At 43.6% G+C, this 26,413-nt stretch overlaps 1 protein-coding gene across 4 annotated transcripts in view; it reads left to right on the forward strand.

Moving 5' to 3' along the window:
- The window catches only part of MAPKAPK3 (MAPK activated protein kinase 3), a 50,884-nt gene extending 26,242 nt beyond the window's left edge, over positions 1-24,642 (forward strand). For all 4 annotated transcript variants that reach the window (XM_066195822.1, XM_066195820.1, XM_066195821.1 and 1 more), the window contains 9 exons: positions 7,551-7,690; positions 8,519-8,583; positions 10,653-10,732; positions 12,156-12,279; positions 13,731-13,806; positions 13,985-14,109; positions 15,949-16,034; positions 18,661-18,741; positions 20,104-24,642. In XM_066195822.1, coding sequence (XP_066051919.1) covers positions 7,551-7,690; positions 8,519-8,583; positions 10,653-10,732; positions 12,156-12,279; positions 13,731-13,806; positions 13,985-14,109; positions 15,949-16,034; positions 18,661-18,741; positions 20,104-20,262 — 936 coding nt within the window. In that variant the 3' untranslated portion in view covers positions 20,263-24,642. The remainder of the gene's footprint in view (positions 1-7,550; positions 7,691-8,518; positions 8,584-10,652; positions 10,733-12,155; positions 12,280-13,730; positions 13,807-13,984; positions 14,110-15,948; positions 16,035-18,660; positions 18,742-20,103) is intronic.
- The last annotated feature ends 1,771 nt before the right edge of the window (positions 24,643-26,413 follow it).

The raw sequence follows: 26,413 nt of genomic DNA on the forward strand, positions 1-26,413 counted from the left end.
TTGGTTTGCTTTGGTTTTTTGGTGGTGGTGGTTTTGTTTGGGGTTTTGGGTTGGTTTTTTTTTTTTTTTTTTTGTTGTGGGTTTTTTGTTTTTGTTTGGTGTCTTGGGTTGCAGTGCAAGATGTAACCAGCAGTGTGGATTCTGTTGCCATCTGTCGAAAGCGGCTGGGGAGGTGTTTTCTTTGTCTCTTCCAGGGCCCATTCCTCATAACTCTGTGGGGAGGGGGGTGTGTCTTCTGTTAATGGGCAGCTGTTAAACCAGCTGGGGCCGTGTCCTGTGACCCATCCTCCCTCCGGGGGGAATCTGCTGTTCAGGGGCCATCGAGGCTCACTGCAGGGCTGACACAATGGCATCATCCCAGTGGGAGATGCTCCACCCAGGGGGAGGAGCCCAGCATTCCTACCTGGATAAAACCTGAGATTCAGAACACCAGCACAGCCTGTCTGCACTGGATTCCCAGAGGAAGAGCAGACCCGTCTCACCACCACTGACCCCTTCTACAGGATCATCTCTGCTCCAGCAGAACCACATCTGTCACTGCAGGAGGACTGAATTGCACTGCTACCAACACCCTGACCAGCGGGGTGTCAGGCTGTATTCTGACTCTGTCAGTGTTTTCTTTTTTGTTTGCTTTTTTTGTACTGCTACATTTTTATTTTTAATATTCCTAGTAAAGAACTGTTATTCCTATTCCCATATCTTTGCCTGAAAGCCCCTGATTTGAAAATTATAATAATTTGGAGGGAGGGGGTTTACATTCTCCATTCCAAGGGAGGCTCCGGCTTTCCCTGGCAGACACCTGTCTTTCCAAACCAAGACATTTGGGTTTTTTGTTTGGTTTGTTTTTGTTTTTGTTTTTCTTCTTCTCTTGTTTCCCTTTTCAAAGGCAAACCTCATATCAGACACTTGAGTGAAATTATAAGGTAAGAAATGTCAGAATTTTCAGCTGGGATTTTAGATTTCCTTTTCCTCAATCTGGAAATTTAGGAAGAGTGAAAATCGTAGCAGAGCTAGAGATTATTTTGTTTTAATCACAGATTAGCATGTCTGGGTTTTGAAAAGGGCATTTCAGCAGGTCTCCCCAGCTACTGAATATTGACTGCAGGTGTTGAATGCAGTTGTCAGTGCTGGCTAAACAGCATTTTATGGTAGGAATTGTCATCAGGAGAAGGTAGAAAGAGGAGTCGATTTCTAGGCCTTCTTGTATAAACAAGTGTTTGAGGATGTTCCTGTCTGGTAGCAGCATGTTAGTAGCTGTTGGTGATTTATTTTTCGTCTGAAATCCATTTGCAGTGTTTTGAATACAGCAGAAGCCACGTGCAGCTGTTTTGTAGCCTGTCACAACTGAGAATAGCTGGAATCTTAGAGTGCCAGTAGGAATATGTTTCCATCCACACCGAACAAGCACAGTATTAAAACACAAAGTAATATGGTTCTAGCAAAACCCATAGCATGCTTTTTATTTAAATCTCTATATACCTCATGGTAATAAATGTACAGTTGCATGTTTGGCACTGCAGTTCAAATACATTCATGTAAGATTATCAGAGTATCAGGAAAGTCACTTTTCTTTGTGGGCATTTTGGCTCATTTTTGTGCTTCATTTTCTGCCAGCCTCACGTGGGCAAAGGGATACCTTTGAAATGTATCCTGGCCCCTAGCTTTGCCATTTCAGTTGCATTCCCTGTATCTCCACTAACATTTATGAGCAAAGACAGCTGACCTTTGCAGAGTGCATGGCTAGTTGCATGTGTAATTAGAGCATTAATAGTGCTATGTCTCATTTATTTACCTCAGGTTTTAGAGTCATAGTGAGTGCCTGGTGGTGACTCGAGTACTGCTACAATAAATAAAATTCAGAAACCACATCAAGTTATTTTTGAGAGACCTAGTTGATTAACTGCTGGAGAGAGGCTTGGAGCAAAATATTTATGTGGTGTGTGCTCTCTAGGGAGAGCAAAGGAGTGAGCAAAGTTCTTCAGCTGACTTGCTGTACGTCCAGTGCTCTAACTCTAAGGAAAAAAAATAATATCTCTGTTAACCTGTTCTTTTCATCTTTGTCCATTCTACTCTTTTCTCCTGTTTTCCCTTTAAAACATGTGCATAAGGAATCTGAACTCATGTGTGTCAGCAGGGAGCAGGTTTCAGTGTGGATCTGACTCCAGGTGCAGAGAATCCTCCCCAAGTCCTTTGCACTTTCACTTGTGCTGGCAAGGTCCCAAAGATCTGCTGCAGCTTTTGCCACTTCCAGACTGGAAGAGTGGAAGGAAAAGGTGGATAGAGAAGGATCCTTCAGTGCAGTACAACCCTGAAACTCAGCAGGGTAAGGGAAAGAATTCGATACCACAAGCAGGAGTGATGGGAAATTGTGCTACTTGACTGTTGTTCCAATTATTAGCTTGGAGAAGCCCACCTTTGGGACTGGCTGTGTCTCTGAGCCCCCATGGAGAGGCCAGGGAATGCCAGCTGTGGTGGCAGCTTGGACAGCTCTGCAGGAATCAGGGTGACAGTTTGTTTCAATGGAGCCTCCAAGCAGGTTTGAATTCCAGCAGCCTAAGGTGGATTTGAAATAACAGCAGAAAAGTGAAAGGTTTACAGATGACCCTCTATCTGTGCCTGCCCTAGCCCTTAGCTGTAGACTGATGCTTCAGTACTAAATAATTCAAGCAGAAGGGTGTTGTATTGTTTTCATTTTGAAGAACAAAATTGGTTCTTGGAGATTTGTGCGGGAGTGGATTCCCCTCTCACTGGGCTGCCATGGCAGGCACACAAGTGGTTTCGTGCTGCAGCTTGACTGATGGGCACTGCGGATGCGTGAGGAAGGAAATCTTGATCATTTCAGTTCCTTGAGTATTCTAACACAAAGGATGGCTTTATCTCTTCTGAAGAGACTTGGAAACAGATAAAGATTGTTCACATTGAATTAAAAGATATATTGGAAATAATCAGGATGTAATGAAAGACAAAACATCCAAAGCCATACTGATAGCTCTCTTTTCTTTTCTTTCTTTTTTTCCCCCTTTTCTTTTAGTAGCATAGGAGAGGGAGGGAATGAAAGAAACATTATCCAAGCCTCTTTTTGCCATCAACCCCCTCTTGAATTAAGAGAGACTGGAAGAACTGCTCTGCTGCAAATGGTGTCAGGTTCTGTGCATCAGTGTGAGTTCAGTTCCCAAGGCTTATTTGTAGCATTCAGCATTTTGGTAACAGCGACACACAAAGAGGAAAGCAAGCAAAAACCCACTTCATTTAGCCCCTTAGACTTTTTATTTCCCAGCTAGAAACATAAATAAGCTAGACCCAAGTGCCTGTGTCTCACTCTTGCGTGCTGAGGACCCTTAGGACTGAAAATTTCTGCAGGTTCCATTTCTGTTTTAATAATGGGATGCCATCTTGTGAGGAAGATAGCACAGAGATTATAAAACTGATTGTCTTATGTAGGGGAGTTCAGATTCTGGAATTGGTGTATATAAGAAAGACATGGTTGTAGTGTCAGATGCTGCTTTAGTGTAGCACATAGAGGAGATGAGAATTGAGCCTGTAACACCTCTAATCCAAGCACAGCACCTGTTTGGAATCAGGAAGAATTGTTGAAGGTTAAAATAAATTTTAAAAACGTAGTGGAGGTCTTAATTTCCTATGTAGGGAGCAGATAGGAGGTCTGACAGGAGTGTGTGTAATCTGGCAGTGCATGTTAAAGTGAAAATCACTGAGAAGTGGTTGTTTCCTGTCCTCAGCCTGTTCCCTACCCATGCCCATGGGTGTCTTCCCTCTCAGTTGTTACAGTTTCGGAGTACAGAAGCTCGCTTGCCACTCCCTGGAGCCCTGAGGTTATTTCCTGTATAGATCAGACCATTAAGGTATGAGGGTTCCTGCTGTCCTTCCTCGTGTACACCGCACTGAATCAATGGAAAAGCTATTAGAAGATACTGTGTCACTTTTTAGCTTTTTTTTTTTTTTTTCCTTTCTTTTTTTTTCTTTTTTTTTCTATCAAGAAATTCTGCACAGGAAGAAATTCCACAGAGCCAGCCTACCAAACTGCAGTTTAGAATTTGTTTGGCAGGTGCTCCCCAACCCGAGTTAGGCCAATGCCCCAAAATAAGAGTTCAGGGCTCCCTGCACTGCCCAGGGCCTGATTTGGCAGCACATCCTGGAGTGTCTGCTGGCATCTGCCCTGTTGTTCCTCAGGAACAGGCTGAGCACTCCCACTGTGCTGCTCTTTTCCCTCTTCAGCTTTTTCAGATATTGAGGACAGTTGTGTCAATAACATGCTATACTTTCTTGCCTTCCATCCATCACCCCTGTTTTTGGTGACCTCCCTGTTTCATCTGCTGCTTTTAGGCTGTGGTTTGGTGATGCTGAGCTCCAGCCAAACTCCAGTTTTGTACTGAGCAGCTCCTGGAGCAAACTGTGTTGTATGACCACACACTCATGAAGTTGTGCAAAGGCTGCCATGCTTTGTGTCGTCTGGTCTCATGAGAAATTGGGAGATGAAGCATTTCTCTTGGGGATTGTGTGTTTTTGAAATTGGGCTGGTTCATGATCCTGCCCATGGCCTATCCTGACATGCTGTGACTCAGCTGAACTCAGGAAACTTTAGGGCACTGACTGGGGGCTCCTGTTCCTGAAGCTGCTTTTCCCTCAAACCACCAGGAGAACTGATCTGAAATTCTGGGTTTATTCACAACTGCCTCTGCACTTTTGTACAATATCGGGAACCCAACTGAAGTCTTGTCAAACCCATTGCAGCAATAGAAGTACAGTCACTCTTAGGGCTCAGGAGGCTGGCAAAAGATCCATTTAGAGTCTTTGCAAGTTTGTGATACTTAATCACAAGTCCAAAATTTTAGACTGTTTTTAAATCGTCACCTAAATTTTGCAGGAATTGGTGATTTCAACCCTACACAGCTTTCATTTTACAAGTGTCTATGTCTCTAAAATGTCTTAAGAGGTACAGTTCTGCCTTCCAGTTTTAGACAGAAAGAGAAGATTTAATTTATTCTTAAAGTTCAGAAGGAGAAATCCAAAGGTAAACAGTTGGTTGGTATATCAGATGTTACTTGATATGTGTGTCTGCTCTTTATTTCTGAATTTCCCTTTCTCTGCTCCTCCAGGTGTCATCTTGACATGAGTACATTCAATCTTGGCACAAAGAAGTGTACAAAACTTACTTGAAGGGTGGAGAAAAGAAACTGCAGCATCCTTGTGTGCATCAAAATGCCTTGTAAAAGCTCTTCAGAGAGTGAGAATTCAATTCTCTGAAACAGTTTTCATAGGCACTTGGTACAAACCTGAAAAACAGCATCTCTGTGCGCTATGCAAGCACAATAGACGCAGATGATAGTGTAGTTACATTAGTATAGAGAATGGGAATGTCTGATCAGTGGCACAGAATAGAGGAGAAGCTTTTGTAACTGTCCTGCTCAGAAGTGGCATTAATCCAGTAATATCCAAGCAATAAACACTGCAAGGCCTAGTTAATCTTGAGGATGTTTGGGCTTTATTGTGGCACACATCATTTAATGAACTTTTGAAGAGACCTCTAGGCAACAGCCCAAACTCAGAAAGACAGAGGGGAAAATTCTGATGGACAGCCCTACTGAGCTAGAGCACAGCGGCTGTGAAGGAAAGGCTGCTGAATGGGCTGATGGCTGAAAGAAGCAAAGCAACCGCACTTGGACTCACTAGTGGGCTCTTTGTCCGAGTTGGAGCCATCTCTTTCTTTAGGAAGTTATTTGTGCTGGAAATGAGGCCATAGGCAGGCTGGAGCAGGAAGGAGGAGGCGGACAGTGATCTCAAAAGGGTGTGCTCTGGGTGCAGAATGACAGCCGTGCAGGAGGTTGGCTCTGAGGGCAATGAACTTGGCCAGAGAGCTCCTCCAGCCCCTTGCTCTGCTGAAAATCCGGTGCCGTGCAGGAGCTTTGGAGCCTGGCTGGGGGGCCTGGGCTGGGCACACTGTGGGGTTCCTGCACACTCAGCTGAAGAGCCAGCTGCCCTCCTGAGCCCACTTGTCCCCCCCTGCAGCCGTGGTGTACTTCACAGAAAGACAAAAATGTGCACTCAGCAGAGGAGTAGTTGTCACCCTTTTCCAGTTCCTGGCCTGGCAGAGAAGCATTTACTCTCTTTCCAGTTGTTCCTGAGCACTTCCCCAGCATTGTATGAAGGGCTGCAGACCTTTCCCGCCATGTTACTGTGTCTGCTCTGCTGAGAGGGATGCTGAAGCAGCAAAGAGGTGTAAGATTTTTTTCTCAGTGATGTAAATTGTCTGTATTGAAGTCACTAAACAGAATTTGCGTCTTCCTTCCTGTGACCTTTAAAGTTTGCCTGTATTGAAGGTGCCTGTGACACCACTTGTGGCTTAGCTCGGCTATTGGATAGAAACAATTTCGGTTTCCTGCTCTGATTCATAGGTCCCTAATGACAGGTTACATGTTAATTCTTGTTTTCAGCAATTATCATGCAGTTGTGGGACCTGATAGCAAACGTGAGTGGAAAGACCTTCCCACTGAGGCCTGATAGTGCAGCAGTGGTACTTTTTATTTGCCTGTCTGAAAACAGTTCCCCCATAGTTGCTGTGGGCCTTTTCTAACGCAAATATATCAGAGGTGATTGTTCTTTGCTTGATTTTTATTCTGTTTCACTACCTTTAACAATGCTTTAAATAGCATCAGTTTTGTTGCTGCTCCATCATCACCGTGGTTATTACCATAGGGCATAAAGTACCAAACTCAGATCACAGCTGTATTGTGCAGGAGCTGTACAAATGTGCAGTAAAGGGAGTCTCTGTCACAAAATGTTAGTAGTGTCTGGAGAGCCGAGGCAGACAGGAACAGGCACGATTCAGCAATGTGCCCCTGCTGCACAAAAGCTCAGTTGTGGTGTCGGGTACAGAGCAGTGCTTCAGACAGGAAGGGACACGCTTCTTGTGCACGAGGTTGCAAGATCAGGAAGGATGAGCTCTTGCTGCCCTTCTAGAGATCAGTGCCTTTAAAATAAACTGGCTTTGCATGTGACAGAAAAAAATTCAAGCATCTAGATAGCCAAAGGTTGCTTTCTAACCCTGATGGGGTCAAAAGTGTGTGTAGTATTTAAGAAGCACATTCAGAGTCCCTGTAAAAGTCCTCTTTGTTTCAAATCTCGCTTAATTTACAGGATTTGCACTGCACCCAGTCTCTTCTCCCAGCAGCTGGGGGCAGGTGGGAGTTACTGTCCCTAGCAGAGGGATTCTCTGTTTAAAAGTTTTGCAAACACATAAGGAAAATTTGCTGTTTCCCATCCAGAAGTGGGTAAGGTAGACCTGCCTCCATCTCAGATTCAAAATTCCTCCTTACTGTCATTCAAGGCCCTTTCAGTTCCTAGGGATCAATTTTTTTTCTGTGTTCCTCAGTCTAACAAGTTGGACAGCCCAGAGAAGGTGAAAATGTCATGATGGATTCTCATCCTTTGGCTGGAGAAGGTTTTCTCATCCTTGAGCCCCAGTGCATGTTGGTGCCTGCTGATGGCAGGACAGTGGTGCCTCGCTGACTTTGCTCTCTGCTCTTTCTCTACAGCTCCTCTACGACAACCCCAAAGCCCGTCAGGAAGTCGAGTATCACTGGCGAGCCTCGGGGTGTCCTCACATTGTCCATGTCCTGGATGTGTATGAGAATATCCATCATGGAAAGAGATGCCTGCTCATTGTCATGGAATGGTATGGACCAGCAGCAACCCCTCACCAGGCACTGCCTTTGGAGGGATGGAGGGAATAGGAGAATGTGTTGGCTTAGGTGGCAGTTGGGGAGATTTCTCAGCAGCACAATTCTGGTTTACACGGGAAATCTCTTGTTCCCTTTACGGAACTGGTAAGGAAAAGTGCAGCTGCTCCCGGCATCCCTTGTGCTGGAAGAATGAGGAATCTTTACCAGAAAATAAATTTTCATTATGCTCCTTAGCAATTGTCTGATTGACTGATTAATACACCTTTGAATGATGTCTCTACCAATACATTCTGCTTTGGTTGGGATCAGCTTCCAACTTCAGATGTAAATCAAATGATCCAATGTGATCTGTCTTGTCATCACTACTTTGACTCTAACTTTCCCTATTCTCTCCCTAGTTTTCAATACCTCAGTTATTGTCCTTTTAACTGAGGACAAATTAATAATTCTTTTAGGTATCTTTGCTTTTTTCTTTTCCTTCCTCTCCACCCTTTCCATGAAACAAGATTATTGTCAGCCTCCCAGTGCTGGCATATCTGACTTCCCATCTTTGTGTGTCGTGTTCCCTGTGACAGGGTACTCTAAACTGAAAGCATCTAAACTCCCTGGTCTTATTTTGTTTTGTATTTATGCCATACCAGAATGGCTTTCTGCATTGATGTGAGTGAGTGTGATTGTTTAGGAAGCACTGGCATAAGAGGCAGCCTGTAATCTTTATCTGTTCCTGCTGTGGTTGCATGAGATTATATCAATGCACAGTCAGGTGTTAATTTTGTCCTTTCTGCTGATACAAGGTGGGTTTTTTGTCTTCTTTGTTCCAGCATGGAGGGAGGAGAGCTGTTTAGCAGGATCCAGGAGAGAGGAGACCAAGCTTTCACTGAGAGAGGTGAAACGCCACAAGTTTAATTTTAAATTTTGTGAAAGATTTCTTCGTTCTTCTCCATTTCTCTGTCCCCTGTTTCCTTTTAGGATTTTTTCTTTGGTTTTATTTATGGTGGTGTTTGTTGTTGCTATTATTGTTATTTATCCCACTGTGTGTTAAGAGTGATTATGAAAAGTTCCTGAGAACCAGGAATTATGAGAATTGGCCAAGTTCAGGCAAAATATGAAAGGTTTAGAGAAAAGTCTTTCTACAAATCTGCCCAGCTTTTTCATTTCTGTACCATGAGAGCATCTGTTCCTCTGCTCCCTGGTCTTGTGCCAGACCACCTCTGCCATGATCAGCGCAGCTCCTGCTGGGCTCTCTCTGGCTGTCCCTCAGGCAGCGTCATTGCACATTGTTGGGCCATGAGTATAATGAGCAAATCACATCTGATGAAACATCTCCTATTCAGGGGTTTTAAAGCACTGCTTGAAAAGAAGTGTTATTAACCACACTGCAAACAAACCTGCCTTCTGTAGGAGAGACTGAGCACGTGTCTTGAGGCAGGGACAGAGCTTGCACTAGACCAGTCTTGCCATTTTTATTGTCTTTGCTATTTATTTTTGACAGAGAACCACAGGTCTGTTTGTCTAGGGTTTTCCTTGCCCCCTCACAGCAGACAAGAGCTTGTTTCTGCTCAGAGTAAAACCATTAATGTTTGTAAGGTGATAGTGTTTGTAACTATTGGCCTGACAAAATGATTAGAAGCAAAAAAATACACACCCGGGCTTGTAAATTACTCTGATTTATTTTGCAGCTCTGGTGTAGAGGCCAGTCTATTTTCTTCTCCTGTGTTTCCTAGCCTAGGATGAATCCTTTATAGTCCTATAAGAGACTTGTGCAGGGAAAATGAGCAGTTTTAGCAACTTTATTTGTTCTCCTCTAAAATACAAATTCCAGGGAGGAAACTGGTTCCGTGAACATTAGTAACTGCGCTTTACTAAAAACATTATTTTTCTATGTTATATAGCATTGTATAACACTATAAATACTTAATCAGAAATCACCTGGTTCAACAAAAAACCACCTTCGTTCTTTCCTGAGGTAAATGAGCCCTGTGCCACTGGATTCCCCAGATTCACTGCCTGTTTATATAGCCACAGCTTCCCATTAGGACCTGGAAAGAGGAGGTTGTGCAAGGTTTTCCCCGAAGAACAGGAGTGTTTCTGCGTTCTGATTGTCCTTGTCTGAGATTGTGTCGTTTCAATATCAAGCCATGTGAAAAGGGCTTCCAGGTTGCAGTACAAGTTCTGCCTGTGCAGAACCCAGAGGATCAGGTTGAAGTTTCTATTGTTTCCCTGCAATGGAGATGTGATATAATGCTCACATGGGAATGTCATTCCTTCCTGCTCTGAAACCGCTCCCTGTGTAACTGAACCCTCCCAGAGCACTGCTGTTGCAAGGCAGCTCCACCGCCAGAATTTTCCACTGGGACTATGTTAAATTTTTGAAACATATTATTTCAAAGGTAGCAGTTTGGGCTTTGCTGAATAGAACTGTTGATTTTGTTCCTCCTGATGAAAAACTCCTAAGACAGTGAGGAGTTAAGATGTGACCTATCCTAAAATTACTCTATTGTTATGTAGTTCTATTTTTAGAAAATCTGATAGATCATCCTCCTACCCCTGAACTAGAAGCTGAAAGTTACATTTTTGTCTCAAACAACCAAGGACATGTCCTGGACAATTAGAGATAAGGTTCTGGTTGGGGCTCCTTTCTTAACAGTTGCTGCTTGTGTACCTGCTCTGCTCTTGCTGCTTTTTTTGGTCAGCAAATTAAAGCACGAATTTCCAAGCTCCTGAGGAGTCTGAGCTGCAGCGCCTGCTCAGGAGGAGACTGAGCAGCCGGGCAGTTGGGGGCTTGGTGCCTGCAAACCCAAAACACAGCTGTTAGGGCTAATTTTAGGGTTTCTCTAGTCTTGACGCTTGCCCCGTGTTCCAGCAAGCTGTTTGTAAGACATAAGCATTCCCAAGCAAGTCCCTGAATTACAGTGGGAATGTTAATGTGACCTTTCTCTAAAATTGTATTTATAGAGGCCTCTGAAATAATGAGAGACATTGGGACAGCCATCCAGTACCTGCACTCCATGAACATCGCACACAGGGATGTCAAGGTGAGGACCCAAGGGGTGTGGGCTGGGGATTAGAACTTGCAGCAGGAAAAAAACTGGGCAGCAGTGATTTCAACAGAACGGGGGGTGCAGTCAGATGGTCAAAGTGCTCCTGTTCGTCTGCCAGCGGGAGAAAGGATTTGCTCACTAGTTTGCAACTAGTCCAAGGTTGGAATATTCATGTGTGCTAATGCCTTCCAGTTGTGTACGGAATGCAGAAAAAATCTCATGATAGTCAGATGCTTAGTTAAAGAGATACTGCCCACTTGCAATCCATTAATTAGCAAGAAAATAGCACTGCTTCAAGTGAACCTGTAACTTATAGATGCCTCTATGTGCTCTCTTTGCCAGTTATTAGTTACTTTCAGCATCATACTTGTATTAACCCAAACCAAAAAAAAACAAAACCAAACAAACCCACAAAAACCCCAAACAGCAAAACCCCCTTCAGAAAAAGGGGAAACTTCTTGGAGGAATAATATCGAGTTTATGCATCTAACCCACTTCAGTGTGTGAGTATTTGGGAAAATAGGGAGATCTCAGTTCCTGCCAGTGTTTAAGGAGGTCAAGTTTGAACCCCAGTCTCATTGTAGGGGCTTGACAGAGTTTGTAGGGTTGTATTTCGTGTTCATGCTCTGAAGTGCACAGCACAAGCAAAGCCAAACTCGCTGCTCCCTGGCACTTCCAGCGCAGGGACACAGCGAGGAATGGAATGTGCTGGAGAGCAGGACATGTAATGATAGACTCAGGCATCAGATCAATTCCACAGCTCTGAGCTGGTGGATTTTCTACAGATGTTTGTGTGTTTAGCTGGAGGGAGAGCTGACACATCGTGGTGTCACCAGGGGGTAAACTGGGAAACGAGTTGAACTAACCGTAGACAATGGAAATACCCTGTCGTCCCTGTTCTTGGGCTCAAGAGCTTGTATTTCCCTTTGTGCCACTTCTGCCTGTATGGAGTGTGGAGCAAGAGAGGAATTAACTCAGGTTTCAAGAGACAGAGGAGGGGGAAGCAGTGAAGGGACTGTGTCTGTATCAGTTAATTTTGATGGAGTTGTCAGTTGCTCATGGAGGGTTTGGCTGAGGATTTCCCTTCTGCCCCTCGGGTGCTTGAGGATCAGCTGCTGTCACCACACAGATCAGTCCCAGGAAGTGCAGGGAACTGGGAGAGGTTCAAGAAGCCAAACTGGATGCCCACTGGACAGGGTCTTGTGGTTAGCTCTCCCAAATACCTTGCTAAGATGGATGGTGATGCTTAATCTGAGGAAAAGTGCTGCATGTTGGGAGGGAACAATGCTGTGTGTTTGGTGGGGTTGTGATGGAAGTAAGAAGACCTAGATGCTGTTGGTGGTGCTGGGTTTGACCTGTCAGCTCATTAGAGACATCTCTTCATTGTCCTGTTTATGCTCTTCTGGTGGCCTTCCAGCCTGAAAACCTGCTTTACACATCTAAAGACAAGGACACTGTGCTCAAACTCACAGACTTCGGCTTTGCCAAAGAAACCACTGTAAATGCACTGCAGACCCCCTGTTACACTCCTTATTATGTGGGTGAGTTATCCAAGACACATTTCTTCTGTTTCAGTCATTCCTCCCCTTACAGTGGGTGGGAAATCTTCTATTGTGGATGTAATGTGAAGTGTTAGCCTCCAGGATTTAAACTGGGATCCAGTCCAAACCTAGTCTGGTTCCAGTACAGTTCAGTGCTCCTGCTGTCTGCCTTGGTGGCAGAGGAAACAGCCTTCACGAGAGATACAAATGAGGATATACAAGGAGAGAGAGAGGGAATTCCTCCTGATTAGACATGAAGTAATCCTGATGTTTCCTCTGAATGATGCAATAAAAGCCATAATTTGAATTGAGCTTCATGATATTTGGGTGTTTCTGTGCAAAACTTTCCTTAGCTTAAATAAATGCAATAAAAGAGAAGAGTATTGCCTCAGCTGTAAAACTTCTTTAAGCTGGCAAATTGAAGAATTAGTAATAAAGAACTAACATGACTTAATCATAGCAGAATTTTTCGTTCATTTTGTCCAAAGCTGAAGAACTGGATAATGAATGCCACAGCAGACTGTCCTTTATGCACTCATTTTAGTCTTGAGTTAGTAGTCATTCATCATATGATTTGACTGGGGCAGTCCATGCTTGGAATTTCTTTGCTAGAAAAAGGACTTAATTTGTTCGAAAAATTACTTCTCTGATTAAAGTTTGTATAGTTTTCTGGATTGAAAGAGACTTATTCACTGGGAGCAGATAATCACATTAGCAATACTCTTTTTCTGATGCTTTCCGTATTTTTGTAAGCGGGGTTTAGTGATAAAATGGTAAGGAGTTTACACACATATGTTTTTATGCCTTTATATTTGTGGATAAACAAGCTGACATTTCCCTTCTCAACACCTTTTTATAAACCAGCATGATTGCTCGTATGTTTAAAGAATAATTTTCCTTACAAAATCAAGCTCCCTGCCAGTTTACCTGCCCCAGGGGACAAAAAAAATCCCCTCTAAATGTATCTCTCTCTAATTTTGTTACTTAGTGGAAAAAATATGATGCTCTGGAGGCCAAAGAAAAATACAGTGCCCTGTAGCTGCTGGAGCTAAACACACCACCCAGATATCATTCAAAATTTTATCACAGCTCCAGTAGGACCTTTCTATTCTGATTGCTGGAACATATGCTCCTGCCTCTTTCGGTGCAGTGTCTCCCTGTACACATTTAGCTGTAGCTCCTTCTGCTTTTTGGTAATCTTAGTACTCCCTTGAGCAGAGAGACACCAAGGTGAGGAGTAGGGCATTTTTCCAGCTCTGTTCCTCCTTTTTAAAGCTACTTTAGATGCCTTTAGGAACTTGTCAGTTGAAAGTGCCACCCAGTTCCTGCAGTGTGTTGCATTTTTTAATGCCTCTGATACCTGTTGTTGAAGTCTGCTGCTACTTAGAAAGTGATAAAGATGAAGAAAAATACTTGGTACTCTGTTTACTTGTGGTTTTCATCTTCCCCAGCCCCAGAAGTCCTCGGTCCTGAGAAGTATGACAAATCTTGTGACATGTGGTCGTTGGGTGTCATCACATATATTCTGTAAGTATTCGGGAAGGAACTTGGTGGACAGAAAGAGAACCCAACTTGTTAAATCTGCACTCACCGGTGGTTGTTCACTGGGATTGTGCAGCCTGCAGTAGAACATAGGCTTGAATAAAACTTTTTAAGAGGTGGGAGGACTTCCCTAGTTACAAAATTCTTTTGTCCACTCTTCCAGCCTGTGTGGGTTCCCTCCATTCTACTCAAACACCGGTCAAGCCATTTCTCCAGGGATGAAGAGAAGAATTCGAATGGGCCAATATGGATTTCCCAATCCAGAGTGGGCTGAAGTGTCAGAGGAAGGTAAAAATCCTCCCTGGTGTTGATGAGTGTGAGCATGGTGGTGTGCAGTGCTGCAGTGCGTACAAAGAAACTATTTCTAAAAATCTGTGAGCTTTTGTTTCCCTTTCTTCTGCAATTTAAATCAATTTTTTTATAAAGTGCTGCAGAGAATGACTGGGAACTCAGATACCAGCCAGCAACCTCAGTGCTACACAAGTAAATGACTACTGAAAACTTCTTTTAAAATCCAGCTAGTGCTAGTGAATGCTGATATTAAACCCTCTGGAAACAGAAGTCTCTAATCCTGAGAAAGGGAGACAGCCAGGACAGCTCCAATGCAAGCTGAACTGGAAGAAAGGCAAACTGTCTTAAGATTTTATTCAGTCTTTGCCCTCCTTGGTGATCCAGCCAGCTAGCAAGTTTTCATGCTGGCTTTTTGGGATGTGGGAATTTGCCAGCTACCAGTTAAATCAAGGTCAGCAATTTATTTTGCATAAGTCATTAATCAAAAGCTGCTGAGCTCAAATCAGTGTCCTGAGAGTGGGTATTTCTGATTCCCTCTTATCCTGACCGTCTCATAGCTGAAGTCTCACCTGGCTGTCATATTAAAGAGAAGGGTCACCAATGTCTGGGCTTATCTGTTTTTCTTACAAGCCCTTTATATTGCTGTGATCCTGGTTTTGTCTGCTGTTTAGCAGCAAAAAATGATCCTTGGGCCCTGCTGTGCTCTGTGGCATCTTCACCCCTCACTGGATCTCATGGCTGTGTGTGCAGCACAGCCGGCTGAACGTTGCTGGGGGAGATGTTTTAGTCATGGGTTTCTGGCTAAATATTTTCTCTGCTTTGTGTCTTGTTCATATTCCAGCAGTTCAAAACAGACTAGAGGAGCTCAGTGAGGGAACTTGCACTTGGACTGTGTGTGGGGTTTCTGTATGTTTGCGTGGATGGAGATAGGGACCCTCTGCCTTCGATCCTGTTAAGATCATCTCATCAGTGGGTGTGCTTTAGGCTAATGAGGCACCTTCAGCAGGTTGCTGCTTTTTTCCCTGCTTTGTCCTTGTCCTGTGCAGCCTCTCTCAACAAACTAAACTTGTACCTCTGGCAGCTTCTTACAAGCATTTAGTCATCTTGCATATGATGTTCCTAAAAGAGCACTCTTATATAGAAGTTTTTACAGGTTCCCTAAGGAAGTTTTGTGCAAGTCCTTCTGAAGAACTTCCATTGGGTGTAGTGTTTCTAGTCTGTCCACCCACATTAATGAAACTCTTGTCTAGACTCTCAGCATCTCACATCTCAGTTACTAGTGCTCTTGCTTTGGCAGATTCCATGTTCACAGAAAGCTCCTGCAAAGCCTATTTGTGCAATCCATTTATTTGACCTCTTTGTCTTTTTAGTGGCCTCTCAGTTGTCAGAGTTTGTTGTCACTTTTTTCCACAGCCTGTGCTAGTTGTTGTCTTCCACCATTTCTCAAAACATCAGCTTATGTATTCAGTCAGCCCATAATGCCCAGCTTGTTGCCATCTTTGAGGCAGGCAGCTTAGCAGCTTTCTGTTCCTGTGCTTCTCTTTTCCTCCAGTTGTTCCTCTCAAAGCAGTTGGTTTGGTGATGTAGAGAGCATAGTTAGAATCCCCAGTCCTTCTCTTTCCTTCTTGCCTCTTGTTTTGGATGTTTTTCTGTTTTTCCCCTTCAAACACAATAACCTGCCCCACTGTACGTGGCTTCTTAACATAGTCGCAGCAACTGGGAGGAGTTTTCAGTTCTGCAGAATTGTGTTTCTTCATGCAGCAGGTCCTCGTTTCCCAAGGTTCTTTGGGTATGCAGCCCTAGACTACACCATGCCCTGTTGGTTCTGTTTTTCAGCCAAACAACTCATTCGCCATTTACTGAAGACTGACCCAACAGAGAGGATGACAGTCTCTCAGTTTATGAATCACCCTTGGATTAATGTGAGTCTTATATCTCTTTTTACACCATGAATTGATTCTTACATGCGGAACTTAGGTGTAGCTGCACACAGCACAGCAGGAGAAGGGCTGTTATTACTGTTGGTCCCTTAATTAACCTCCTGTGCCCTCCACAGAGGGTCACCTGCCCATAAAACCATAATTCTTCTTGGTGTTAGCAGAGGACACACAAGGGGAGACACCCACAGTTGTGTCCTTGGAAGCGGCAGCTGAAGATGTCTCTATATTATGTGAGCAGGCAGTCTGTTGACTCTGCAGCATATGCATGTGTTACTCTCTTTAAAAATATAAAAATAAACTCTATGTGCTTACTTCATCGGAGCAGGATTTAAAGAGCTATTATTAGTGGTCTGAGGCACCATTGTACATAGCTGTGTTAGGGTGAACATGCTCCTGCACTCAGTGGGAATTCTCATCCTTGGCAGAGTTTGGAAATGCATGGGGGAGGAGCAAAGGGTCTCTCATTGCCCTGTGAGAGATTGGCAGGTAGGGTGGTACACAGAGCTATTCATGGTCCTAGTTCAGGTTTCATTCTGTGACTTGGTTGAATTTACTTGTCCTTAAAAGAAATATTTTGAGGAAAAAAGAAAAAAAATACATTATTAAGACAATATGGACTCTTCCAAAGAAGAGACACAAATCCCAGAAGTTACAAGACTCAGTTTCATACCATCTCTGCTCTGTAGGTGTCCCTCAAAATAGTACGTTATACTTCTCACATTTGTGTCTAAAAAAATACCAGTCTTCTTCTCGCTGCCCAAAAAATCATCAGGCAGGAACAGAATCACTTCTGCTATAGAATGCCCTTTGTTCCCATAGTGCTGCTGTGTCTGTGCCGATCCTCAAAAGATGGGGCAGCAGCAGAAGTGGGGCTGATAGTCCCCATTCCTACAATGCCTGCTTCAGGATCTGAAAGCCCTTGGAGTCAAATGAAATGCAGCTGTAGGACATCCTGTTGAAGCAGAAAAGTGTTGTCATTCAGAGCTGAGAAACTGACTTTGTAAAGACTCCGTAAAACAAACCCCAGACAATGTTTCTGAGTCTTTTTTAACCAAATAAAAGTGTAATCACTGCTTAGAATAAATACCTCCAGCTTTGAGTGTCTGAAGCCCCAAGAAGGTGTTTCTGAAGTCAGCAGGTGATGAATTTCATGGAGTGAGCGCCTAAAAGCTGAGGAAGCTACCACCTACAGCAACATTTGTTACTTGGAATATGCACAGAGCCAATTAATGAGGAGATTAGAGACAAGGTCTGCAGACTCTGCTGCACCTGCTCCAATTGGAGCCCTGCTCCAATACCCTTCCTGGAAGAAAGCTGCAGGTTGGCTTTTTTCTCTGCTGAACCTATTGCTCACAGGGAGCAGAGGGAGGGAGAGGGGAAGACCAATACAGTGAATGTCTGTGTTTTCCCTTTTCCTAAATCCCAAGGTGGAAACGTGTCTGGGGAGTTGCACAAGGAGCAGAGGAGGCTGCTTGTGTCTCCTTTTTTTTTTTTTCCTTTCCCCTCGTTTTTTTTTTAAGGAGATGGATGGCAGAAGTATTTTATTGTGAACTAGGCAAAAATTGTCAGTTTAGGTGGAGTACAGACTCACTTAGTTCCTTCTGTATAAGATTTTTTTTAACAAGCAGCAGCTCACAGCAGAAAGGAGAGCACTTTTCACAGGGACAGAGACACCACTGAAAGCAGTCTGCTCGTTTTCCATTTCTCTTGTCCCAGCTGTGTTTGATAAAACTGTACCCTGGCCAGCTGGGGTTCTTGTCCAGAGGATGCAGGAGTCAGGATTTCTGCTTCACTTCTGTGACTGCTGCACTGCTGCTCTGAGCACTTGTTCTAGTGTAGGGTTTGTTTTACAGGGATATACAGGGATCTCCTAGACTTCACTGACATGCAGCTGTAGGATGCCACAGCAGCAAACAGCAAGTTTGGGTAGAAAGCATAAGGAAAATAGAGTATCCAAATGAAATTATAGTTTGAGTTATGGACTGGCAAGAATTGCCATGATTCTTGCTGAGTTTAGTCAGGGAACTGTGCTTCATGCTTTAGCAATTGTCCCTTATTCTAATGTAAAGTATCTCCTGATCTTTCATGGCAGGTGAGCAGAGATCTCAGTTTCATGTGGATGCTCCGTCTTCTGAGCTGTGCCTTGCTTGGAAGAATTGTGTCATTTCCTCTTTGGGGCACACTTAGTCTGATGAAGTGGTAATCTCAGTTAATGCATACGTGCAAGGAAATGTCTCCTACAACAAATCCTAGGAGATAAAGGTCAAATTAAGCACTTTAAGGCACTGACTAATGAATAGTGAAATGACAGTTAAAATCTAAAACATACATAAAAATTGATCCAACACTGGTTGGATAAATTGTTTGGACTGGAAGGGAGTAGAGTGAAAGAAGCTCAGCACTGATTTCTCCTTTTTGTTCTTTAAATGTTGTATGGGGAATGTAATCCTTTTCTCCTACACACATGAGTTCATTTGTGGAGTGATTGGAAGCAGGAAGAATGAGGGCCACTGGAGGACGTTAGAGCGAGTTTTATGCCAGAGAAGAGCAAAAAATCATTTCCCAAATGTTTTTCAGAACTTCTTTTGGTATTTTTCTTTGTTCTCAGAGATCAATGTCAGTGCCACCAACTCCTCTTCACACTGCACGGGTCCTGCAAGAGGATAAAGACCATTGGGATGAAGTTAAAGTGAGTCAACCCAAATTCAGACTTCTTTAAATCAAGTGTGATAGGAGAGGAAATGTGCTGCCTTCTCTGGGGATGTGCATTTCCTTGGATAGTGTGGCTGTTTTGAATACAGTCATGTCAAACAAGGGAGGCATAAACAGTCTTGGTTAGAACAGTAGTGTATATGATGGCTGTTTTAAAAAAGAGGGAATGCTGTTTGAGCTTCATCTGGCAGCCTTACAGCTGCCCCAGATATCAACAAAGATGGTGTTTATGATCAAAGGCATTAATGATGCTCCTGCTGAGCCACTGCATGTACTCAGGGAGGAGAAGGACAGTGCTGGGGCAGTTTGAACTTCATTACAGTGAAGGCCATGATGAAAATGTAGGGGGACAGGTGAGACGGCTGAGCTGCATTCTGGCTTTCTGCAGTGCTTATGAATTGTGGAACAACACTGAATAACCTCAGTCTTGTCTTCTTGTGATGTTTGGTGGGGGGAAGATGAGAGAAAAAAGAAAATTGTCTTAATCTAAGCAGGTGCCTCACCTACTGACTGCTGAATGCTTCCTGCAAAGGGAAACTGTAGGGCACACTGAAAGTCTTAACTCCTTCCTGCTGGCCTTTAACAGGTTGGCATGCTTTTACAATTCTGAATTTTCCGCACTTCAAATCCCTAGAATTTTGACAATTGCAGCATTCCTGTAGTGTATTTTAATTGATTACTGATTTTATTTAAATCACTGATGTGTACTCTCAGCTGTTGAGCTATGTAATGGTAAAATTTTCTAGGGCTTAGGCAACATTTACCTTCTGAGTCAGAGATCAAGCAGATATTTTCACTTAGCTGCCTTATTTTCCATTTTCCTGAGAATTTCTTATGCTTGTGCTTTTGTATAGGTCCCAGAGGTATTCCCTCGAGCTACCAACATACCCGTGATATTGAATTGTTTTTCCTTTCCCAATGTTTAGGCATTTGTTTACTTAAACAGATTTTTCTTTACAACCTTATTAAAAAAATTTAAAATATTCCTGTACTTAAGCATTAATTCCAGCCAAGGAGATGTGTGAATCTGTCGCGCATACCTCTAAAGATCTTTGTGTGGGGGCACAGGGGCCGCCCGGGAGGAGCGCTGGGCACAGGGACACGGTGGAGTTGAGGCCAGCAGAGCGTGGTGCTGCGTGCTCCCGTGTGAGATGCGGTGCGAGCAGCTCCTGCTGACTGAGCCCCGGGGGCAGGCAGCCTTTGTTCCCGGGGCGGTGCTCGGCTCTCGCAGCCTGCGGGCTGACGGAGGCTCCTGGTGTCCCTGCTCTCCGGGCTGCACGGTGGGGTGCCCCGCACTCGCTGCCCCAGGGCCTTCACCGCGTTGCTTGCTTGCTTTCAGGAGGAGATGACCAGTGCTCTGGCTACCATGAGGGTGGATTATGATCAGGTGAAAATCAAAGACTTGAAAACGTCCAACAACCGCCTCCTGAACAAGCGCCGCAAGAAGCAGAAGCAGGCGGGCGCCTCCTCGGCGGCCCCTGGCTGCAACAACCAGTGAGGGCAGAAGCCGAGGGCCTGTGGGTGAAGAGTAAAAGTTAAACGGAGCGATTCAAAATCATGTGATCGCCTCAGTCCACACCACGAAGGCAATGAGATCGTGAAGACGCGGTCCTGCAAAGAGGGAACAGTGTGATAACGTTTTGATAACTTGAATCAGGGCTTTGCTTTTGAAGACTAATGGATCTGACATGATTCTGTTGCATATTGCAAGGGAAGGTACAGTAATGCCAGAAATGTTACAGCTTTTTGGTTTGGCTTTAACTGTGTGGGACAAGAGGAGAGAACAAGAGGCAGCCTCAGCATCCTAATGCACTGAGGCTTTAACAGCCATCTACAACAGTAACTTCTGCTGCTGTTTTAATCTGGGGAATAGAAAAGTGCCAAGTGTTCTGCTAAGAGTGTTCTAGTAGTTTAGTAGAATTGGTAATAGTCTCTATTTCCAAACTTACCTCCTCCAGTTACAGAGTATCACCTAAACTGTAAACAGTTATTCTTGTTACAGGAAAAAGCATCCATACATTTCCATTTCCATTTTGTGTAGTCTCATAGGAAGATCTGAGTTTGTCATGGATTCCCATTTGATAACATGAATTTTCTGAGCTGTAGCCACTATGTTGTGTCTTTGCCACTGTCAGACTCCTCTCCTGTAATGTTTTCAATTTAACTTGTACTTTATGTGAAGAGTTTCAGGAAGGATTTAAGTAGTTGAAAGTATCCTGCAGAGAATATTGCTGTTCTCCTTGGATCCACAACCTCCAGGGCGTGCAGCTGGACATGCAAGGGATTGCTTTAGATGAGAGACTTCTGAAGCTCAGGCAGAAGTGGCAAATGCATGTTCTCTGAACTCTTCTGGTAATTATCTCCAGATCCTGTGCCTAAGATGTGCTGATCACAGCAAATTGTGGGGTGTTGGGGTTGATTTGTTTCCTGGGGGCAGGAGGGGGAGGATGCTGCTTTATTTATGGTGATTTGGTGGTGTTTCAGGATCCAAAGATTTTCACCACTTAAGGAAGATTACTTTTAAGCACATCCACCCATTGTTTTTTTTTCCTATTTTAGTGCTTCTTATGTCATGGGAACCTGGCCTTGGTTTGCTGGTATGTTTTATTTTGCGATCAGAATATTTTCTCTCACTGTATTTTGGGGTTTGGCTTTATTTTTAGTTTAGGTGAAAGCAAATATTTGTGTGTTATCACATTCTGGGATGAAAATGATGTGCTTCCAGTGATGCAGGCAAATACACCTTTGTGGTAGGCACACAGAGTACCGGTATGTTAATGGGCTTGGAAGAATGTAAAAAGACAGAAAGGAAAACAGGGCTCCAGAGTGGATCTGAATTGTTAGATCAGAGTGACACACAGCAAACTCAGCTCGAGGCTTTGGATCTCATCTGGGGAGCCCAGTTCCCATCTTCAGAGTGATGAGTGAGACCTCAATTCTCCTTTGTGATCTGGTCCTAGGGTTTTGTAACATGATTTATTAAAATCAGTTTTTAACCTTCCTTCCTCCTGTCATCCCTGTTTTTATTGAGTTGTTGCAGGGTTTGCGTTGCTTTGCAAGACACATCTGTGTTGAAGGTGACAGGGAAGGAGAGAAGGAAAGTGTTCCATGATGTCTACATTAAAAGGCTGCCCAACTTTGAACATTTTTATAAGATCACAAGGTTTTGGTTTTGAATATCAATCTCTGTAAAATTGTGGTTTTTAATTATTTCATGTTTCATGTATCCGTGCCTATAGCATGTCCTATATGTTTTTGTTTTGCCATCCAATGAATTATGCAAATATTATTCACTACCTGCAAAGAAAGAGTTGTGATGTGTTCAGGGTGCAACAGTTGGATTTAGAGCCAGGTCCAAGTTTCTGTCCCTTTATCTAAATTTTTTGAGGGAGGTATGTACATTATTGCTGCCATTCCATCTCTGTGCCCATCAGGTGATGGATGTTCCCAGGGCAAGCAGTGTATGGTGTCCTGTCCTGTTCACCTCAGGGACAGTGCCACTGAAACTGTTGCAAACCAGCTTCTTTCCTCTGCCTAGGCCCAAGTTTGAGCAGGACCTCTCAGTTCCCACCTGGTACCTCCTGGCTTGTCAGTTCAGTCTGGAGCTCCAAGATGTGTCTGTTCCTGGGTGGTTTTCTGTAGAAGACCTGTGAAACACACCTGGGCCTGATTCCTTCCTGTGGGATTCCAGTATTTACTGCAGATCAGAAGCTGGAACCGAGGCACCTGGCACAGCACCTTCAGCTTTCTGTCCCTGTGTGGCAGGACAATCCCATCTCATTAAACTCAGCCTAAGTTCTTGCCTCCTATGCTGAGCTCCCCAAAACCAGCCTGCCATTAGCTCCCCAAATCTGAATCTGCCTTCACCTCCCCAAATCTGAACACGCCATCAGCTGCCCAAATCTGAACACGCCATCAGCTCCCCAAAACCAACCTGCTATCAGTTCCCCAAAGCTGAATTGGCCATCAGGTCCCCAAACCCTGCAGTATCTCAGGCCCTGCTCTGGGTGTGTCTCTGCTCTTGGCACCCTCTGGCTGCCAGCAAGGCTCTGAGGAGGACTCTCCTCCTCCCTGCATTCACACACTTTGTATAAAGAGCTCTGGTGAGCTGGTGATGATGTTTGGGTCTTGCCTCTTCCCCCAGCCTTGTCCTATAATAGTCTTTTTGGAACCTGCTGCTCAGGATCCAAATTTATAGCCTGTTTTTAGAAAGGATAGGCTATTACAGAACTGATTATGCATTTGCATATTCATCAGCCATATAGAGGAGGTAAAGAGCCAGGAAGGGACAGAAGAAATGAATGGTCAATAGAGAAGGCTTCAAGGAGAACACAGATTGAAAGGTCTATTTATTTTTTACAGCAGAAGCTAAAAAAAGGATTGTGCACAATTCCCCACCCCCATCCCCTTTCACAGTGATTGCTCATGGGCCACTGCCTCCCCTTGTGTTTCTCTGCTCTGTGCTCCTCACACACGTGGTTCATGTGCTCTCACCAGTGCTCTTGCTCTTGTCCATGCACAAATGTGTGCCCAGGCACGCAGGAAATTCCCTTCCTCTCTTTCCCAGCTTTTGCACTACACGCTTTCTTACCTCTTTGTCCACATGTGCCACATGGTGAACCTGGGTTTGACATGGTACAATTAAAAACTCACATTAATGATAAGCTCTTGGCCTAATTCTGTGTTTTTCTATTTGTCAAAACCCAGCATGCAGTCCTGGGATTGCTTTTCTGTCTTAACACTTCACTGCCTTGAGTCTGGAGGCCCAATTACGTAAGTGCTTCTGACTTGTCTGACATGAGGGATAATGAGAATGCTGCATACTCAGTTTGATCTAATTTCCCTGCCCTCTTTTCAATTCACACTTTATTTGGCCCACGTTTAGACAAAGGTGCTTTTGAGAAGGGGAAGATTTAGTGAGGAGGAGAGAGCCAAAGGTTTTAATTACTTGCAGAGGATCATGAGCACTTGTACTGTTTCAGGCCTGTGGTCCAGGTGGGGAGGAGGTGTTAATGTGCGCTCAGCTGCTCTGATGTGTTCTCTTGCTTAGCCCAAGGATGAAGCCAGCTCAGCTAACAAACCTCAGGGACAAAGAGAAGGAAGCAAGCAGGGAATGACTTCACATGCAGGAGAATTCAGATTTTTCTAGGAATAAGTGTTTTGGGGAGTTTTATTGTGGAAATGTCAGAATCTTCTTTTTCCTAGGTTCCAGTATTTCCCTTCTTCACCCAACTGTTCTCAGTAGTGGAGCTGGCGTAGCTGGGAATGGACATAATTAATTCTTTTTTAGAGAGCCTAAAAAGGATGAAGGCAATGAAGCAAATTGAGAGACAGAGAACACATACTCAAAATCTCAAAACAAAGAAAAAAATCCTGTTAAAAATTCTTGCAAGCTAACAGGCAGCTCTTCAGCTTCATACTTAAATGTGTCTCACCTGTGGAAAATTGAGGTTACAGCAAGCCTAGGTAATAATGTTTGCTGAAGAAATATTTCTCTGAAATCTTTGCACCAGGTAAGAAAACTCTTTTTGAGAATTAAGTCCAGCTTTAAAATAGGATTATTTCTTTTCACTTTGTGTGGTTAGAGGAATTTAATGGAGCAAAGAGAGCAGAAATGGGGGATAATATGTCATGTTGAAGAATGAGATAAGAAATGTCTGCTGTTGTGTTCTACTCCAACTTACTTTTTTGCTGCAAGTGCTACCTCTGTACAGATATAGCAAGATAGATTCAACTCTTTATTAGTCTTTTTTAGCACTGAAGAAGGAGGATGTTGCTGCACTCTAGGGAAATGTGGAAGATAACCCTGTGACTGTAGATGAACATCTATTCTGGTAAATCTGTAAATGATGCCTAGCATTAAATTTATTTTAAAATTTCCTGCCTCATGAATCTGCCAGATGCCAGAGTCTCCCAGGTCTGCTCTAACTGCATTATGGCACAGAGACATCACTGTCAGAGGGTTTCCTCCTGCTATTTGGGACCACAAAAAGAAGCAGTTGCTGAAATCTACTGCAGTGGTTTTAGTTTCTAGGAGCCCAAAGAGGAAAGAGTGTCTTGCAAATAGCTGGAGATGACAGAAAGGGCCAGGCTCTCTTTTTTCTGGGGAGGGGTATCTTGACCTTCAGTTGAGCTCCCAGAGCTGCTGATAACAATCATGTTTTATCCATGTGGGGCTGTGGGCCCTGCTGAAATCTCTGCTGCTTTGATACCGTGCTGGGGCCTTCCCCACTGTGAGCCAGGGAAAGGCACTCACTGGGGCCATGCTTGCAAACCATTGAGAATTCCTGATCGTGGGGCTGCAGGGAAGCTCAGTAATGCCAAAAAAGAGGAGCTGCATTGTTTGCTTCCATTTTAGGCTTCTAGGTAAGTGTCTGTTGAATTTTCCTGCCTCCAAGGTCCATCCCAGTACTGCCAGTGTAGCAGCTCTTTCTTCGTTTGTTAACAGGGAGCACAAATGCTTCTTTGGGGGACTGCATTTCTTTCTCTGAATTACAAAGCTGGAATGAAACTCTTAAACAGCATGGTTATTTTGCCTAATGTGTTCTCCCCAAACTTCCAGGCTAATCCATTTGGGAAACATGGAAGATGTTCCCAAGAGACTTCTTATTGCTTAGCTACTGAGGCACCTGCTAAAACTGAGCTCTTTTAAAAACTGAAAATTATTCAAATGTGAAAAAGAGTGGGTTGATCTGGAAAAAAACTTCTCAAAAGACTAAAATTAGCATGGAATGTGTTAGAAGAGAAATACTGGTGGGGGAGGAGGACTAAGGGTTTTTTTTAAAATAAAAATGCTACTGCTTGAGTAATGATCAAGGAAATTCTGGTTAGGATATCAGCTGCTGCTCCAACCCAGAGCAGTTCTTGGATTCAGAAATAATTATGTTTTCCTAAAGATAGATCTACAGTACAGACTCTAGGGGTTTTTTTCTGAGTTAGTCTAAAGCAAGGATCAGCTTGATGTTTATAAATGAAACTTTTGAGTAAATGCTGGTAATAAACCAAATAAATAGAGCTTTTTCTTGTTGTTGGTTTTTTTTTTTTAGAGCAACTAATAACCGAATAAACAAGCTTTGCAGATTAACTTCTACCCTCCTAAAGTTGCCTGAGTGAGCTGCTAGCAGAAACCTTGGAAGGTGAAGTTACCTTTCATTTTTGCTTTTGGAATTTTGCATTTCTATCTTGCACTTTACCACTGCATGTTTGATTTTTGTCTTGAATAAAATTCTAATTAGTTGTCCCAAGGCTACCATTCCATGATGCAGGGGTTTTTTTCTCTTTTCTTGGCTCAGTAGCAGTTGTACCACTTCTTTTATTTCTGACCTCCTTGTGGTGTAAAGGATTGGAAGAGGTTCAAGGAATCCCATTACCTGGCTGGAAGCAAAAAACTTCATTGTCTTTAAAATGGTGAGGTGGCAAGTTCCAAGCAATGGCTAATAGTATGGGAAAAATCACCCTCTGGGGGGGGGAAAAAAAAAAAAAAGTTCTTACAAAGAAATGCACCGAACTAAAAAAGAGTAAAATGAGGTGGTCTGGTTATCTTCCTTTTAAACCCTCTGATTTTCTCCTCCTCCTTGATTTCAATAGTTGAATGTATTTTATACTGCTTGGAAGTCATGAGTACTTCCTTTAGAGAGACCTGACTGCAG

This window comes from Chamaea fasciata, unplaced genomic scaffold (assembly GCF_029207755.1).
Source record: "Chamaea fasciata isolate MVZ Bird 193981 ecotype frontalis unplaced genomic scaffold, bChaFas1.0.hap1 SCAF_13, whole genome shotgun sequence".
NCBI lineage: Eukaryota > Metazoa > Chordata > Aves > Passeriformes > Sylviidae > Chamaea > Chamaea fasciata.